The sequence below is a fragment of the Dipteris shenzhenensis genome, chromosome 21 (genome assembly GCF_047967505.1).
Source record: "Dipteris shenzhenensis isolate YYH24624 ecotype China chromosome 21, Dip_SZ_1.0, whole genome shotgun sequence".
NCBI lineage: Eukaryota > Viridiplantae > Streptophyta > Polypodiopsida > Gleicheniales > Dipteridaceae > Dipteris > Dipteris shenzhenensis.
In genome coordinates, this window is record NC_141616.1 from 52354710 (window position 1) to 52373953 (window position 19244).

General features: G+C 47.3%; 1 protein-coding gene across 1 annotated transcript in view; it reads left to right on the forward strand.

Moving 5' to 3' along the window:
- Positions 1-19244, forward strand: part of LOC147889048 (RNA helicase family protein) — a 154621-nt gene that overhangs the window by 101421 nt on the left and 33956 nt on the right. The window contains exons 13-14 of the mRNA XM_087392839.1: positions 13578-13725; positions 13887-13956. Of these exons, the coding sequence (XP_087248965.1) occupies positions 13578-13725; positions 13887-13956 (218 nt within the window). The remainder of the gene's footprint in view (positions 1-13577; positions 13726-13886; positions 13957-19244) is intronic.

The following is a 19244-nucleotide window of genomic DNA, read 5'->3' on the forward strand; positions in this document are numbered from 1 at the left end:
GAGTAAAACACATACACATGGCCTACATCATATGGTGACCAGGGGTGTTTACAAAACACAATAGTTTATTTCATTCATTTTGGAGGACTATCCAGGCTAAGTACCTTGACTCAACAAAAGAGAGATCTGGAGCATACATGGAGATGATTCAAAAAGCATAATCTTCAAAGGATGCCTCATCTTGTGGAGGCACATCAAGTGAAAGTAGATTGGCATTTTCTGTCTTTGAAGTTGCTTCCTTTTTGGCAACCATTATCTTGGCAATCTGCAGCAAGGAAGCCATGTTGGCATTCTCTTCCATTGTAGCATAACAAGACATTGCTTTATGATTTGGCTTTCCACATATTTTGCATAAGCAAGCCATGAGAGGGTCTAATTCAGGAGTTGGGCAGTGTCTTCTCTCTTACAAGGCTAGAATGACAACTGAAAAGCTTCAAAATATAAGCATTTAATGTAGCAAAGACTTGTGACCAAATTTCAATCAATGATGCTTTCACTTACATGCTTCACAGAGGTGGCTAAATGAAAGCTTTCCAATCAAAACCAGGTATAGCAACTCAAAGCAAAGCTGAAGCCACAGTTGTACTGATGCTATTCAAAACTTCAAAAACTCAGAAATGCTAAAGTAGCATCTAATGTAGCATCACTTTCAAAACCTTGTCAAAACTGTCAAAAACAAAGGACTGAACTTGGAGGGCTTGTATCTCACTCTCCAAAGCAAAGAAAAAGGGGCTTTCTGAGGCAAAAGAAAGCTCATATACCACAGAAGGTCCACTGAGGAGAAGGGGCACAAATCCGCGTTAGAGCGCCATAGCTTGCTTCTTCAATTTCGACTGGTTTTTCTCTGTTTTCACCTTGAATATGCAGCCATTGCTGCTCAGATTTCAGCACAGGATACCTCAAGGTATGGAGAAGCTCCCTCTGAAAGGAATTAAAGAAACATGGAGTAGTCTCAGAGAAATCGTGGAAGATAGGTTCGACGATCTGCGCGAAATGGCGACTTGCAGCGACGAAGATATTCTAATTCCTTGCAGCCAAAGGTTCGCCCCCTCGAGATGTTTGGCCGAACTCCAAAATAAGAGTTTCCTCTTGATGCTCTCCAACACGGGAGCGAACTGCTGTGCTGGAGAAATGCCCACCCCTAACCTGGCATCCAAGATACTTGATAGATACACCCCTCTGAATAAAAGTAAATCCAATATCAGCATCCCAATCTGGAGTGTCCTCATCACTAATCCAAAAACCATTGGATTTGTTCCAGTTAATGTGAGCCCCTGCTACAATGCAAAATAAATCCAAGGCTGTCCTGAAGGAGGTGAGTGTCTATGGTGTGGCATCCAAAAAAATAGCTGTGTCATCTGCTAGCTCACTGTCCATCAACTCCTCTTCCTGTCTCAACGGAAGTCTTAGCCCAAAAATATTAGCTTGAGCTCTGATATAGAGGCTCATAGCTTCAGCCACAAATAAGAATAGAAAGGGGGCTAGAGGGCATCCCTGTCGGACTGATCTGGATATCTGAAACCTATCTCCCCTGACTCCACCAATGAGTACCTGGCTATGGGCTGACATGTAAAGAGCAGAAACCCCTCTAATCCACCAGTCTGAAAATCCAACGTGAAGAAGGGTTCCCTCTAGAAAACCCCAATCTACCCTATCATATGCTGTTTCGAAATCCAAGAGTAGAATTGCCAGTCTATGGCCCTCATGCATAGCCCACTCAGAAGCCTCCCAAAATGATAATATATTATAAAAAATGCTTCTGCCATGGACAAAGCCTGTCTATGTGTCATGTATAAGATCTGGCAGGATGGGCTGCAATCGCAGGCTGATGGCTTTTGCCAAGATCTTATACAAAGTGCCCAGTAAGGTGATCGGTCTCCACTGAAACACTAAATTTCTGCAACCTCCTTTTGGGATAAGATGAATGAGACCCTCCGAGAGTGAGTCCGGAATCTCACCGGAGTCCCAAACGCCCTGCAGGGCTGAGGTGATGTAATCCCCAATCTATCTCTTCGTCTATTCTATGCTGAGGAGTGATTTTAGCTGCAAGATTTCAGTAATTCAGATTGGGCTGGTGATTATGACACCAGACACTCCACCAGTGGCAAATTTTCCTTTGTTGGCAATTCATGCATTTCTTGGTTGAGCAAGAAATAACCCACTATGGCTACATCCTCATGTGTGGCTGAGTATAGGACAGCCTTCACAATTATAGGAGAATGTGTGATGGTTGACCTTCATGGTATTTTTTAATCTTGTTCTCATTGACACTGAGAGAGTGGCACATAATCTTGTGTTTAATGCCCACACAAAACACACTGAGATACATCATTACTATGCTAGAGAGAGATTGCATGTAGGAGAGATCAGTTCGATTTACTGTCCCACACATCAGAATGTTGCAGATCTTGTCACCAAGGTTCTACCCAGAGAAAAGTTTGAAACTTTCTGCACTGTAAGATGTTTTTTTTGTTGTTGCAAGAAGTAAATTCTATTAATGCTTGAAAAAACCATACAACTAGCTTCCAATAGGAGCTGTCGATGAAAACAAAGAAAAGAGCTGGTTGCCAGCTACAAGAACAGCCATCCGTTTTTGGATCTCACGGCTTGTCGCGTATAGAGAGTCCGAAACAAGAGCTAGCAACCATGTTGGTGGTCTATATGCCCAACGAATACCCCTCGCGGTGTAGAAAACTTATGCCAGCCATGTCTGGGAAGCGGCTGATTTGAAGCCAAGCGGCTGATTACAAAGGTCTCTGGGAAGCTGCACCACACGCAAACCAACGCCCGTAGACTCCTCGTCCAGCCCACCTTGTAATTCCCTACTCACCTCCAAACGGTGAAATGGCATCCAATTACTAGACAACCCTCTGTCCTTAGCCAACCAAAGCATGCAACAGAGACCCCAAAAGCATCCACTGTCTGTGCCACACTTGCAATTGCACAACCAAGTGCCCAACCAGCCAGACACGGCTGAACAAGTGCAAGACAAGCCCTCAACAGCCAAACTCTGGTGCAATCAATCAACAAAGCACTTCCAAACAGGTTGCCTCAATCTATAGCCTTTCTGGCCACTGCCCAATAGCATAAATCAACCTTTCTTCGCGAGGAAAGAAACCCAAACGCAATAGCTAGCTAGCAACTAATCAGGGAACGGAAAAAGTAGGCAAAAAGCAAGCCTTCTTCTACCCACTATCCATGGAAGATAGGTCACCGGGGCTGGAAAACCCTAGATCCTACAGAGAAAAGCTGATTCTGCTCTAGCACAGTCCCAAAAGCAGCTTAGAAGAGAACACCCACGCCTGGAAAGTTATCAAAATCAGCAACAACACCCAGAAAGCTCCAGAAATTAGGTCGAAATCTCCTGCAGAGCTTGGAAAGCCTGAAAAAGCAAATCACAATCTTCTATAGCAGCTTGGACAGCCTGGAACAGATCGCAGCCACCTAGCACAGCTCGGAAGACCTGGGGATCAAATCGCAATCTGAAGAAGACACCCTGACAGAAATCACAATTTGCAACAGGCTCCTGGATCAGGTGCGATTTCTTCTGGCAAACCTGGGATGCACTGGAATTGGCCCTGGCTGATTGCGATTTCCCCTGGTAGGCTCTGGATGCTCCTGGTAGATGGCGATTTGGCTCTGGCAGCACTTGACAGGCTCTGGCAGCTCGCAAGTGATGATCTGACTCCTTTGGAACTGATTTTGGCCTTCTACCCCCAAAAACAAGGCTCTGTGCTCTTTTTGGAGTCCTATGCTAAAATTAGCAATTTTAATTACACCACTCTTTTGGCCCCCCTATTGCACACTTTGGCCCTAGGAATTAATTGCCTAGTAACTGGGCGCACAGATTTGTATTTGTTACCATGGCTCCACAGATTTGTATTTGTTACCCGAGCAGATTTGTATTTGTTAGCACATAAGATGCATCAAAACCAAGTGGCTAGCACACCGACAGTATCTTCGCCGTGAGAGCCTCTATGATTAGCAACCACTACCTCGGTTGAAACAAAATGCAACACCAAGTGTCCTCGAGATACATTAGCGGGTCTATACAAAAGGAATGGAAGTGCTAACTCCCCCCTTGTGCATCGGGTAATGCTACAGACACCTGGTACTCTGCTGAACCTAAATGAGTGCCATGCAAAGTGGGCTCCAAGTGGAAAGCCTCAAGGTAAAGCTGTAAGACCTGAGGAGTATCTGCTCACTCGTCCTTGTCCATCCACTTCGCATGCAATGATGAATAATTACAAAATTTCACCAAATAGCGTCGTGCAACTTGACCTCTTACCTTCCTTTCCCTATGTGCTAAAATCTACTCGGGTACAATGATCTCATCCATATCTTCCACCTTTGGTTGGATCTCGGGAGGCAGATCCGTAGGCACATCACCTTGAAAAGGATTAAGGAGACTCACATGGAAAGCATTGTGAATCTTCCAATGGTCGGGTAACTGTAAGTGAAATGCTACATCATTAATCTGCTGAGTTACCTTGAAATGCCCATTGTACCTCATACTCAGCTTAGGGAATAGCCGAGTATGACCCCGTGTACTTTTCAGCCTTGCTTTTTGAAAACACAGCAAGACATAATCACCTTCCTTGATGACGACGTCACGCCTGTGCCTGTCTGCTACCTTTTTCTGCTTCTCCTGTGACTTTTGCAATGCTTGTTTCACCTTCTGATAAGCTATGTCCAAGCTCTCCACATACCTATCAGCTTCAAAAAATGTATCTTTTGTATGCAAGATGGGTGGAATCTTACGTCGGCCTTCCACTATCTCAAATGGAGCTTTACCAGTGGAAGAATGTCCCGTGTTATTGCATGCATACTCCGCTAATGGTAAAAACTTCTCCCACTGTGATTGGTGCTCCGAAACATAGCATTTCAGCAAATCTAGAGCTTTGGAATTAGCCTCCTCCGATTGCCCATCGGTCTGTGGATGAAAAGCAAAAGAAAATAGGAGAGTAGTGCCCATATTCTCAAAAAGCCCCCGCCAAAACAAGCTGGTCATGCGCGGGTCTCTATCACTCACAATGGACTTTGGCATACCATGGTACTTGAAGATATTCTGCATAAATAACTTCGTCATATGATATGCCCCAATCTTCTTCCGTACAGGAATGAAGTGCGCCTGCTTGCTGAAGCGATTAATGATCGTCCATATTCCATCATTACCTGTAGGTGTCCTCGGCAAATCAAAAATAAAATCCATGGCTATGCTCTCCCATGCTCCATCGGAAATGGGCAAAGAACGCAACAGTCCAGGAGTCTTCCTGCGATCATATTTCACCTTCTGATAGGTTATGCATGTGCGAACATACTCCTCAGCATCGCGATGCAGCGTAGGCCAATAAAAGAAATGCTCCATCGCCTTAATTGTAGCATCAATACCTTCGTGTCCTGCATATGGTGGATCATGACATTCACTGGTCAAGATTGTGGGTTACTTGGCAGGACTTGGTACATCAATCCCTCCATCATCTTATTGACTCCAGAGGGAGCGGTTTGGCACATTTGGATTTGGGAGGGCAGACCCTTGTGTGACCTTCAGTGGGACCTAGGGAGCTGTTTTGGCCCGCCCGCATAGGGTACTTGGACTGGATAGAGGTCTCCTTCTCGTACAGCACTCACATCGAGTGTTGTCTACAGCTGGAGGCAACAGCATGTTCCCCTCTGAGGGAACGACACTGGCTAGAGCAGGATGTCCCACAAGAGATAATAGGCCAATTTGGCCCCGCCTTTGGAGGCGTTTGCGCCCGCGAAAGATATCTTACTTCTTTGGGCTGTTGGCAAATGGAAGTCTGCCCATCGGCCCCTGGCTATTGCAGATGGGGATTGATGGCAGATGCACTGGTTGTGGGGATGGAGTTTTGGAGACCATCCTGCACTGTCTTTGGGGTTGCCTCGCTGCACAACGGATTTTGTTGGCGGCCCTCAGGATCGTTGCTAGCATGCACAGGTTCAGCAGGGATTTCATGTGGGGGATGGTGGCCAGGCTCATGAAGGAAGGCCACGCCTTTGCAATCGACCCTGTCATGCCAGCTTATAGGATACATGGACAGCGGGTTTCCCGGATTGAGATCCATGGCGCAGTTCAGCCCACCAGCTCTCTCAGAGGATGGTGTTTGGGAGACCATCTCTAGCATCACTGCCTGGAATGTATGGGTGGCGAGATGTAGCAGGGTGATGGGGAGCCAGTCGATCCCTCTGATGGCTATTCTAGTAGCCATCTGGCAGGATATCATCTTCACATTGCGCGCCATGTCACGAGGACGTGAAATTATGGGACTTTTGATTTGGGACTCACATAATTTGCGCCTGACTGCCTTGAGCCTTTGGGACGTGAGGGTTCGGCCATGGAGGGTTGTCTAGTAATTGGATGCCATTTCACCGTTTGGAGTTGAGCAGGGAATTACAGGGTGGGCTGGACGCGGAGTCTCCGGGCGTTGGTTTGCATGTGGTGCAGCTTCCTAGAGACCTTTGTAATCAGCGGCTTGGCTTCAAATGAATGTTAAATAAATACCGCAAGGGGTGCCAAGGTTTGGGGCCAATCAGTGTCCTTGTATCTGAGTAGAAGTGCTCTAGCTCCCTTGTGATTTAATATGTGGTGCATAATTATTTGTCAAGTTATATGTGTATGCTATAATTAAGTGGATCCTACCACCTTTTACGTTGTTGAGGCTGGTTCCAGTGGTTCCATAGTCGCAGAGCTTGGGGTAAGGTTCGGGATCAAACAACCCTTATTTTCTTTGATGTAGGTGTAAAGGCCAACTTTATTTCTCCAGAGATGGTAGCGAGATTGGGCATTCGAGCTGAGGAGATGGGACCGAGCTATGAAGCCGGTATGGCTGACCCGGAGTTCAGCACTCCTGTCACACCTATCATAGGGAAGTTGCGCTTGCATATTCAATCTTTCGTGGTGGACAACAAAGACTTTTATATTATGCCCCTTGCAGGTTGTGATGTTTTGTTGGGTATGCCATGGATGCATCGTTGGGATGGGGTGATAGAAGCCAAGAAGAGAAAAATTAAAGTTTCACATAAGGGGAAGACCCATGCAATTGATGCAAAATTAAAAGGGGAGTCTGCCCCAATTGTAACGGCTTCTGCTATTAATTCTATAATGGAAAGCCATATTTCTACGTACATGGTTTTTGCTAGGGAGATACCCCCTGTAAATGAAGAGCATATTGTTTCCCGTTTGGAAAAGCAAAGGGCTTTTTCTAATGAGTTGCCTAGTGAGCTTCCACTAGAAAGGCTGGAGGACCATGGGAGTGACATCATACCTGGCAGTAGTCCGCCCAACAAACCACCTTCCAGAGTTAGTGCGGTGCAGCAAGAGGAGATCATGAGCGAGGTAAATGAACTTTTGGAGAAGGGGCTGATTCAGCCTAGTACATCGCCTTGTTGCTCTCCAGTTTTGTTGGTTCAAAAGGAGGATGGTTCTTGGAATATGTGTATTGATTACCGCGCCTTGAATAAGATCACCATTAAGAATCACTTCCCTATACCTAGGATAGATGACATTTTGGATAGGTTGAAGGGGGGAGCTGTTTTCAGCCGCATTGATTTGAAGAGTGGGTATCATCAGGTTTGCATATGTGCATAAGACGGCATTCAGGACTTTCTTTTGGGTTGTATTGGTTATGCCTTTTGGACTCACTAATGCTCCTACCACCTTCAATCGTATGATGGACAACATCTTTTGAGACCACAGAGCCTTCGTGGGTACATTCTTCGATGGCATGATTGTGTTTTCAAAAGATGAGGAGGAGCATTGGGAGCATCTCGCGATTGTGTTCGCTGAGCTCAGGAAGCAGAGGCTATTCATAAAACCCAAAAAGAGTGAGTTTTTCATGGCTGAGATTCATGTTTTGGGGCATATTATTTCCAAGGATGGGGTTCGTATGGATTCCAGCTAAAGTGGGTTTGTATTCCTACTATTGTAGTTTTATCTGTCACTTTGCAGAAATTGCAGCCCCTATGCATGCACTTTCCAAGAATTAAAGGCCTTTCCAGTGGACACAATTGGAGAATGACTCTTTTGAGGAGCTGAAGCGCAAGCTTGCAACAGATCCGGTGCTGATTTTTCCTAACTTGAGGAAGTCTTTTCATGTGCATGCGGATGCTTGTGGTAAAACTGATATTGGAGCTGTTCTCACACAGGATGGGCATCCTGTAGCTTATGAGAGTCGCATTGTACAGCTAGCTGAGTTACATTTACAGATTTATGAGAAGGAGATGTTGGCTATACTTCATGCTTTATCCATGTGGAAACATTATTTATTGGGAGCTGATTTTACAGTACAGACGAATCATCAGTCTTTTCGCTACTTTCTAATGTAATCTAAGCTGTCCGAGAAGCACATGAGGTGGGCAAACTTCTTGTCAATGTTTCATTTTCAAATCATACATGTTGAAGGCAAGAAGAATGTGGTTGCAGATGCTTTGTCGAGGAAGCCACAAGTTTCAACTGTGACAATTGCTTATCACAATGAGTTGGATGTAATGAAGGATTCCTATGCGGAGGATGAGCAATTTGCTGAAATATATGACCTTAATAATGGACAGAGGCATGAGCATTGTGTGCTTAAGGATGGGTTTATGATTATGCTGTGTGTAACTAAGTAGCTAAGGTAGATTGTTATGTTTGCCACTCTAGGTCCTCCAAGTCCACCTCTGTCTCCTCCAAGTCCGACTCGTCCTGCAATGAGCCTCGTGGTCCCACCTGATAGAAACGAAACTGAGGGGAACCAAGAGACTTCCAAAAAAGCGGATTCAGAGCGGTACCCCTATCTGCGAGAACTGTCCTAACCAGCAATGGGGGGTCTAGGGGATCGCCTCAATCTCTTGCATCTTGATACTTGCTTCTCAGAGGTCGGAGGGGGCCTATATGCGGGCCTTTGTCTCTCTAGGAAGTCGTCTCCATGTCCCAAAGGATCTGGCTAGTTCCCTGTCCCACTATGCCCATCCGATATGAGTACCTCGTCCCGGCATGCCTCTCTATCTGATCCCGATCAGAGGAAGTGTTGTACTAGGTGCCGTAGCTGCCCCATGCAGCCCCGACGAAAAGAACGACACGAGGCAATGTACCAGGCTGTGGCTAAGAGTACCTGGTTCACCACTAGTGCACTACCTGCAAGCGAGAGTTTGACAGAGCTCCAGTATAAGAGCTTTTGCTTGGCACTCTCTAGGACCGGGCTAAACTACTGCTCTGCTGAAATGTCAATGCCTACTTGGCAGCCCAGATAAGGCGTCGTCTCTCCTCTCGGGATCCAACGAAAGCCAAAATCAGCTCCCCAATCTCGAACCTCCTAGGTGTCCTCTAAGCGTATGAAGAAACCAATGGATTTGGTCCAATTTATGCGAGCTCCAAAAGCCTCACAATAAATGGCTAAGGCCCCTCTGACCCTCTCCAGGATGGCCGCAGAGCCATCCAAGCATAACGTTGTGTCATCTGCGAACTTGGAGTCAAGGATCTCCTTCTCCTATCTGATCGGAAGCCGCATCCCTGTGATACCAAGGGTCTGGGAGTGCAAGAAGTAACCTAAGGCCTCTGCCACGAAAAGTAAAAGATAAGGGGCCAGCAGGCAGCCCTGCTTCATTGAGCGGGAGAGAGGGAAGGCCTCACTTGTGTGGCCCCCAATAATCATTTGGCTGGAGCTGCCCTCATAGAGCTGATACCCCTCTGATCCATCTCTCTGAGAAATCGAGCCTCTGCATGGTCCCCTCCAAGAAAGACCACTCCACCCTGTCATATGCCTTCTCGAAATCGAGAAGAAGAATGGTGAGCGGCTCCTCCTCCTTCTTGGGCCAGTCCACTGTCTCTCAGAACGTGAAGATATTATCCAGGATGCTATGCTCTTGGACAAAACCGGTCTGCGTCTCATGAATGATATCTGGGAGGTGGGGTCTAAGACGTAGACTCAAGACCTTAACCAAGATCTTGTAAGCGGTGTCGAGAAGGGTAATCGACGTCCACTGCCAAATGTCTGACGTGTCGCCCCCTTCGGAAGCAAGCATATCGAGCCTCTGCTCAAGGAGCGTGGGAGTGATCATGAGTCGAAGATCTCCTGAGAGGCTAGTTTGAGAAGCATCGGAAAGAGATCGAGATTAGGCCATCCTCGCCAGGGCATTTCTGGGCTGGAAGGGCTTGAAGAGCCTCCCACAGCTCCTTGCTTGTGAAAGTAGCCTCTAACCATTTGGTAAGGCCCTGCGAAACTACTGAGGGGACCTGCTCTCAAACTGCCTCTCTAGCCAGAATGGTGGTGGGCGATACCTCCCCTGACTGAAGAAGCTGGTTGTAGAGGATTGTAGTTAGCTCAAGGACCTCTTGCGGGTCCGTGCGCATGTGTTCCCGTGGGTCTTGAAGTTGGTGAAGCTTGGCTCCTGCGGACCGTGGTCCGGTGGCCTAAAAGAACTGTTGGGTCTCTCCTTGTTGGGACCCAACTGGCCCGGGATGAATGGTATGAGAACTCTGCTTTGCGAACCTCCAAATCCTGTAGCTCCAAGTGTGCACACTCTAGGCGATCCCTAAGCCACTGGGATCCCGGATCCTGCTCCTTGAGTCTCTTGATAGATGCAAGGTCTCTACGAAGGGATCTCTCCCATTCCTGAAGAGGCGTTCTCCGTTTGAGGGCCTGACTTTGGAGCTCACGACTGCTACCCTGAATCCTCTCAGCCACCCAAGCCGCCCAACCCTCCTCGGGTCTGCTCTCGGGTTGTCTCTAGAGATCTGTTATTAACTATTGAACGTCCGCCTCCTGGAAGAGAACATTTGAAATACGAACCCCTTTTTGGGGGAGTCTGCGATGGGGCTGCTCTAAGTGTAGTACCATTGGAGAATGGTCGGACATAGTGGTGCCTTCCAAAATACCAGTGGAGCCACCGCATAGTAAAGCCCTACAATCTCGAGCTAGATGCCCATTTGTCTACACCTCAAACACTGGCCTAGTAAGCCTGAAACCTCAAGACGCTGACGAAGAGTATCCCCCTCCAAATTCTTCAAGAGAATCACGTTTGGAAGGGTATCTGGGCTCTCTACCAGGTGTCTGAGTTGAGGAACCCTATTGTCTATGACCACTTCCGCCTCTGACTCTATTGGGTACTCCAAAACTGTGCCAAACGCCCATCCAATGGAAGAAAGGATGGATCTGTATTCCCTTGGAAGTTCTAGGAAGCGGAGCGTCACTGGGAAGCGAGGAACATGGTGAGTTGAGTCCATGTCCTCCACCGTGAATCCATGATACCAAGGGATGAGGTAAACCAAATGGGGTCCCAAGAGGATAGGGCTACGCTCCAACGAGAGTTAGAGCAGTATCTGGGAGCCTAGGTGGAGGAGGAAAACACCGCGTCCATAGATAGTGACCTCCTGAATGTGGTCGCTGTCTAGTGCCAAGTTGGCCTGGATCCAGTTTCGAATTTGCCTCCTTGAGGGAGTGAGACCTACTATCCTGCCTATGACGGCCCTATCCTATAAGAGACTAACTGCCTGTTGTACTTGTGGCTTATCCGCTGGTGACAAAAGAACTTTGACAGCTGGGGGAGTCGAGGGTGCTACCATAGAGCCCCTCTGGCCAGCAGACCAAAGGTCACCACCAATGTCCTAGTCACTAGCAATAAGCAATAAACCACACCAACCACAAAAGAGGAGGAAAGGGAGAAAAAGCAAAAGCACTTGCAAGGAGAGAGCCCAATGAAAGGACCGGCCCAGCCTTGAAAAAGCCCCGAAGTTCTTCCACAGGCGGGCTCCCGAATTCCACAAGTGAGTTGCCACGAAGAAGAGCTCGCCCCTCAGAGCGTGAAACATTCCACTATCTCGGGAGCAGCTTCCAATGTACTTCTTGAGGGAGCTGGTCTAGCAATGAAAGGGCAAGGAATGTACATTGGTCGAAGTGGCGAGGGTAAATGACCAGGTTGCGCGAGGTGCCGGACTGGAGAGGAAGCGCGAAGCAGCAGCAAAGCTGCAGGAGATAGTAGCCCGGTTGTACTGGCGCATAGAAGAGATGTACGGGCAGCACCGAGCTGCGGGTGAGGCTCAGGATAGGGCACGGGAGCTGCAGCGGGCAGTTGACGGAGACCCCTAGCGGGCCAGGCTGGAACCGTACGGTGCCACAGCCCGCTGCCCATACGACAGCTGTGGCAACAGAGTCGCGATGGGAGGGGTCGCAGGCTTAGTGTGCCCCTACCCTGTATTCCACGACGGGCAGCAGGCTGCACAGCACATACGAAGGGCGTGAGGGAGAGAGAGGAGGGGGGAGGAGGGGGGGGTGTGCGGGAGGTGAGCTCGCAGGTAGAGGCTGATCTTGCACTCTAAGGTGTTAGGAGAGGCTTCGCGTGAGCACGTCACCCAAGGGCAGTTTTCTCCCTAGTAGTTAGAGCTATTATACTTTGGTTTGAGGGTACATAACCCTTAGTGTGTATTGTTCATTACACTTGCAATATCAGTTTGATGTTTTGCTTCACTCCTGCTCACTCCACTCTCTATCATTTCCCCCATTTCCAACATTTTTAAGCTGTAAGTGTACACAGGCAAGGCCTACCTTGCTGGCTTGGCGCAGCTTATTTTTGCCATAACTACCATTGTTGTTAAGGACATGGGTGTGCTGAGTTTGGGGATGGGTGGGCTACACTGTACAATGTTAGTGTCCTTATTAAGAATGACTTTCTTGTCGAGATTGGGGTTCAAAGTGAGGTCGAGTTTTTTGCTGAAACCTACCTTTGAGTGGGATAGTGCACCAAACCTCCATAGGTTGTGCACTAATATGAAAGACCCTTGTATAAGGCCTACTCAAAAATGGGCAGGGGGGATGATTCTCTAATCCAAAGGCTATTAGTTAATGAGACAACATAATGAGTGGCTACCTGAATTTTAGTGCGAGATGCTGCTTGGGCTTAAGAAGCAGGAATCCTAACAATGATCTGTCCATACTCCACCTAAGCCTTCATCTCATCAGAGTTTTGGATCTAGCAATCAACATATGATGGAATAAACAAGAAAGATGTGGCTATACATGGAGGCTGGAGATATCTTCTAGTACCATGGAAACTCTTTTCTATATCTTATCACCTGGTGCATGCAGTTATTGGGGATAAGATTTTAAAAAACTTCATAGTTTATTTTAGGGATAATTAGATGGGGCTAGTGGAAAAGGCTATGTAAACTTCTTAGACTGTAGTATCATGGTCAATAAGTTTAGACCTTGCTTTATGTTGTAGTCGTCATAATTACGAATAGCTAAACTAAGAGACGTGTATAAAAGAAGGCTATTGAAATAGGCTAGATAACCTTTCCTAAGGTATAGTATCATGGATATTTTTGGATTTGGGCCTCCTTAATGCGTGCAAGTTCGTTTTACAAACTGTTTTCAATGTTCCATGCTGTGATCTCCCCTGCCCATATTTTATCTTCTGCATGTTCAATTTTTTTAAATCCTTGATGAAGCATATGCCATGGAAGATAGTTGCAGCGGACATAAAGTCTAAACAAGAATATACTTTCACAATCATTTTGTTGATAATATAATTCTTCTCTTGATTGTTTTCTTCATATTTATATATAATGTACTAATCTGCAGCAAGAGTACATCGAAGAAAAGGCACCTTGAAGCTAGAAACTTACCTGATGGGAAAGGCTTGGGAGACCACATTCAACTTCTTCAGATCTACGAAGAGTGGCATCAAACTGGAGATGACGTAGATTGGTGTGAACAACATGGGCTAGAGGTGTGCATTAGCTAAGGCACTAGGTACATGTATGAATCATGTATATGTCCAGTTGTGAGCTGCTACCTTTACCGTACAGGATGTGTTGCAAATGATGAGTCACAGAAAACTTGTATTGAAATTGTGGCACAATTCTTATGGAGGAAGAGGTTTCTCTACAGGTCAGATCAATGGTGTTTGCAAGAGAAGTAAGGAAGCAGCTTCGTTCACTAATGCACAAGATTACAAAAGGTGAAATCCTCTTATGTTAACCTATTATGCTTTCTTGGTAATTGCAGTTCTTTTCATGTCACAAGAAAAAAGTGCCTGCAGTGAAAGCTAGAAAAGCTTGAAATACAAATTCTTGGCCTTTGCACCTGTGGGTTTCTTTCTGCTTTCTCAATCTGTACTCATCCCCTGGAGCAGATAGACATATTTAATATAATTTAGTCTGCAAGTTGTAGCTTAGGATCAAGTCCTAATCATGTGCCTTTTTTATTAGCCTTGGAGGGGGTTTCCAAAGAGGCGGTCCCATTCTAGGCTTTAGTCTCCTTCTTTCAGCTTCAAGAGGAGGCTGCCTCTTTATGCCTCTTTTTTTCTGGGTTATTGGCTGTATTGATAGATTTGATGATTGAGGTATTGGCTTGCCTGCCCCCTCCCATGTTGCATTTTTACTTACTGAGACATAATACATTTTACTTTGCATTTACAGAGAATTGATTTGCATCAGTTTTTGTTATGAAGCTTACAACTTTGTTATATAAAGGAAGGAGGCACGAGTTCTTGTGGTATGCAAAAGAATACAAGGCTTACCACCTTGTGAAGAGAAATACTAGGAACCTGGCTTTTTGTTACAAGGGTAGTTTGTTTTGTGTCAAGGGCAACCCATGCTTTGGTTTCCAGGCAGTCACACATAAATCTTCAGTCCGTGGCGTGCATTTTGGTTTTCTTGTATTTCAGGGGTCTTTCAACCTTGTTCATGATCAATAAAATAGAGTGACCCCTCGTCTCTGTCGGTCTCCCCTGAGGATAGCTGTGATAGGTCAGACCTCAATAGAGTGTACTTTGGGGGCTCTCTGTCGCACATGTGGATCCAGACTGCTCTCATATCGGCTAGCTTCTCTTCCTTCACTCCACTGTGTCCGGGGGTTGACTCGAATGCATAGAAGTTTGTGACGTGCCGCTGTGCCCGATCACCCTCTATGTCCTGTATTGGTCGGACCATCCCCTACTACTCTCTGATCTGTCGTAGAAGCGCCTCCCTGTGTCGCCGCATCTCCATCAGATAAAGCCCGATACAGACCTGGTCATGGAAATTAATCAGTCGTCGTGACAAAGAACCGAAACCACTCCCTTCTAGGTAGAGACAGTGATAGCGTCCCCGAATCTCGTAGTAGGTTGGGCAAACAAAAAGAAAATGCTCCTCTGTCTCAAGTGCCCCCCAGCATACATAGCGTGTAGACCCGCTGCTCTCTAGGTATACCTGCTGCTCTTCCTGCCTCAATCCTCAGCTGATGGGACGAAACCCGCATCTGACCAATGACAATCCTCAGTGCATGAGATACTCCTCTATCCTCGAGATATTGGGGTCTGATAGTGAATCCCTCCTCTGATACTCTCAGGAAGTGGTCGCGATAAAATTGGGTCTTGGTGGGAAGCTCTTGGTCCCTCCCCTAAGTCCGGGATGTGTGAAGTTGGAGGAGGTCTAACCATATGATACGGTTGATCTCATCTCGTGGGATCGACTCAAGAGGTGCATCCATGCTGTAATGAAAGGGGGGAAGCCTGTCCATCTGGATATTGTGCCTGGCAAGCCATGTAGATATGCGTGCAAACCATGTGTCTGCCCCGCTCTCTGCGAGTCATTTGGATGACTCTAGGGCCAACCTCGGAAGTCTCCAATGGGGTAAGTCCCAGACTCTATGGATGAAAGTCACAGTCTAAAAGATGGCATCAACCTGGAGAGGCGTCATGGCGAACTCTGCCTGTACTATCTCATGTGGAATTGAGGGCTTACATCAGATCATCCTAGATCCCATTGTCACCTATAGCCACTCAAATCTCTTCCAGTCTGTCATTGGAAGATCGCACTCCCAGAATGGTGCTGCATACATGACACTCGGCCACACTAGTGTGTCGAAAAGCCAACCCTTCGTCGGTGGATCCTAGAAGTGCGCCTGGAAACACTGCCGCTCTAGTCTAGCCAAAGCACTACGCCCTCGTGTGAGCCGTTCGTGGGCTGCATGTTTCATCGTGAAGATGGGTCCTATGAAGACTGTTCCCAAATATGTGTATGACTACACTATCTCCAATGGCTCACCACGATAGGTGAAACTAAGTCGGTGAGTCACTGCTCGTGAGGTGTTGAAGATCATAACCTTACTTTTCCCAAGGTTGACCGTCAGATCTCTCTCTCTGCAAAACACCTCTAATGCCTCCAGATCTCTCTGTAGCCCCTCCGCTGAAGAGGATATAAGGATTATATCATCAGCATATAACAATAGCTGTATGAGGAGATCCCCTAATAATGAGCCCTCGCCACCTAGGCGATCTATGAAAGATGTGAGAGTCAGTGAGAGAGGGCAGCCCTGCGCCACCCCAATGGTGCTCTTGACCCAATCCAATAGACCGCCTGGGGCACGGACCTTGCCTCTGACTGGCTCATATAAGCTCATCACACCCCAAATCAGCATCTTTGGGATCTGCATCTCCTGTAGTCTCCTGATCATGCGGGATCGTGGAACAGTGTTGAAGGCTTTTCGAAAGTCTACGAAGCATGTGTAGACTCTTTGATGTCTGGACCTCGCCTCCTCAATGATAGCCCTCAGAGTGAAAATGTGGTCTAGAGTAGAGTGCTGCCTCCTGAATTCTGCTTGCCTTAGTGCTTGCTGCCCTTGTGCCTTTGTATGACTGCTGATCTCTCTCTCTAGTACCGATCCATAGATCTTGGCCAGTGTGTGGCCAATCATGAGGGTGCGATAGTTCTCGGTGTCCATGAGGTCTCATGCTTTGTGTATTGGTATGATAGTAGTGGTGCTCCATGTTGGTGGGAAGCCGTGACAAACCGCAAGGTTAAACATATCTGCAAGGATCGGTGCTAGGACCTCGTGCCCATGTGCAAAGTGCTTTGTCTGAAGGCCTTCATGATCTTGTGCTTTCCGGTTGTGGAGTCGGTGAATGCAGCCCGCACATTCTGTGTAGTGAATAGATGATAGGTAGTGGGCCTGGGCATAGAGGACATGCCTGGTGGTGTCTGCCTCGGGACATCATATAAGGAGCATGCATAAGTGTGCCACACGCCTGGATCCGTGATGGGGATGGGTGGCTTCCCTTGCGAGAGGACCCCACCTAGTGGTTGGGTCTCCTCCGCGAAATGATCTGATGATCTCATCCATCCTATGTGTGAGGAAGGCTCGTCTCTTGCGTTGTGTCAACCGTTGAAAGATCCTGTGTGCCTCATGTGACGTCAACTGACCGAAGGCTCGCTCCCGTGTGAGGTATGCTCGCATCTCTCTGCATTCATCATGAAACCAGGGGTTTTGAGGCATCTTCCCATCTCGTACCAGTGAAGATCGGGTCGTAGGGAAAGGATCCGGTTGCAGCATCCTGTATCACTGTGACAAGGGTGGCTGAGGTGTGGGTGAGGTCTAAATCAGCCTCCACTAAGGCCGGAAGCTCTCTGGCTAAGTGACACACATACATTGGATCAAGGGCACGATCAAAGTAGATTTGGGTACGGGTAGCGGTAGGAACTCTCCCTGTGCCTGGTGTAGTAGCAAGAACATCGAAGGCCAGATATGAGTGGTCGGCTCCAAGTGGGAGGGGGTATGGTGAGGTCATGTATCTGTGAGACAAAAGCCAATGGGCCCAGTAGGTAGTCCACTGTGCTGGTCCCGCCTCCATGTGGGAAGCATGTGAATCCCACAGATGATGGCCATCTCGGAAGGCCATTGTAGATGATGAGGTTGTGGACAGCTCCCAACTCAAGCAGATGTCGCCCATATGCTGTCACATGTGAAGTATCTGCAGAAAGTCTCCAAATCCCAAGTTCTGTTGCATCTAACTTTGGCAAGTAAGCCCACTTGCCAAAGTGAAGTCAAGTATGTGAAGTCAAGTAAGCCCACTTGCTTATCCCTCGTCCATATGTGAAGTCAAGTAAGCCCACTTGCTTATCCCTCGTCCTTGCATTGAAATCCCCCAGAAGGACGGTGTCTCCCTGTCTGGAGAAGTCTATGATATCATCATGTATCGTCTCATAAGGATTGTGCCCCTCTGTGGTGACATCATGGGCATATGATGACGTGTGTGGAGGGAAATAGCATACCGCAATGAAGATCGGTCGGGCATCTAGTAGCTGCACTCGTATCCACATGTGACGTGCATGTTCCTCTCTCCGTGCTAGAGATATGAGTGGTCTCAAGTGTGTTTTGACAAGGACAGCTACACCCCCAGAGCCTCGTACTCCACTATCTCTCCTCATTTCTTTCCTATGAACAGACTCCCAAATGTACCCTAAACTAATAGTGATCCCTTACATCCTGTTGAGAGAAAATATTACAACTTGTTGGGCTAGCTTATGTGCTAGCTTTTTGGCTGTCGGCTCCAGCATATTTTTCAGATTATCTCTGCTGACCTCATAATGTTCTGTGCATAGGCTCTACATCTTAGGAGTACATGCTGCTCATTTTCTATCTCCCTTGTGGGGCAGATTTTGTAGGTTCTTTCCTCTCTAGGGATCTTGGGCCTTTCCCACCTCCGCCTCTCTATAGCTCATGAGTGGTGTCATGGCGAACTTTGCCTATACTATCTCATGTGGGACTAAGGGCTTGCTCGGAATCATCCTAGATCCCATAGTCACCTTAGCCACTCATATCTCTTCCACTCTGCTGCATACATGGCAGTCGGTTGCACTAGTGTGTCGAAGAGCCAGCACTTTGTCGGTGGATCTTGAAAGTGTGCTTGGAAGTACTGTCTTTCCAATTATGCCAAAGCACCCAGCCCTTGTTTGAGTCGTCGATGGGCTACATGTGTCATAGTGAAAAGGGGTCCTGTGAAGACTGCTCCTAAATGTGTGTAGGATTGCACTATCTCCACTAGCTCATCTTGATAGGTGAAACTAAGTTGACGAAGCACTGTGTGTGAGGTGAAGACCATAACCTTGGTCTTCCCAAGGTTGACTGTAAGGTCTCTGTCTTTGCAAAACACCTCTAGGGCCTCCAAATGTCTCTGCAGCCCGTCTGTTGAGGATGAGATAAGGACTACATCATCAGCGTATAGCAATATCTGTCATGCGATCGGCCAGTGGTGATCCTTCGCCTCCTAGGCGGGCTATGAAGGAAGTGATCTCATCAATGTAAAGCCCAATAAGGGTCGGTGAGAGGGGGCAGTCCTCCTTCACTCCTCTGGACCCAATCCAATGGACCACCTAGGGCACCAACTTTGCCTCCGCTTGACTCATATAGGCTCATCACTCCCCATATGAGTGTCTCTGGAATCTGCATCTCATGTAGTCTCCTAATCATGTGGGATCGTGGGACATT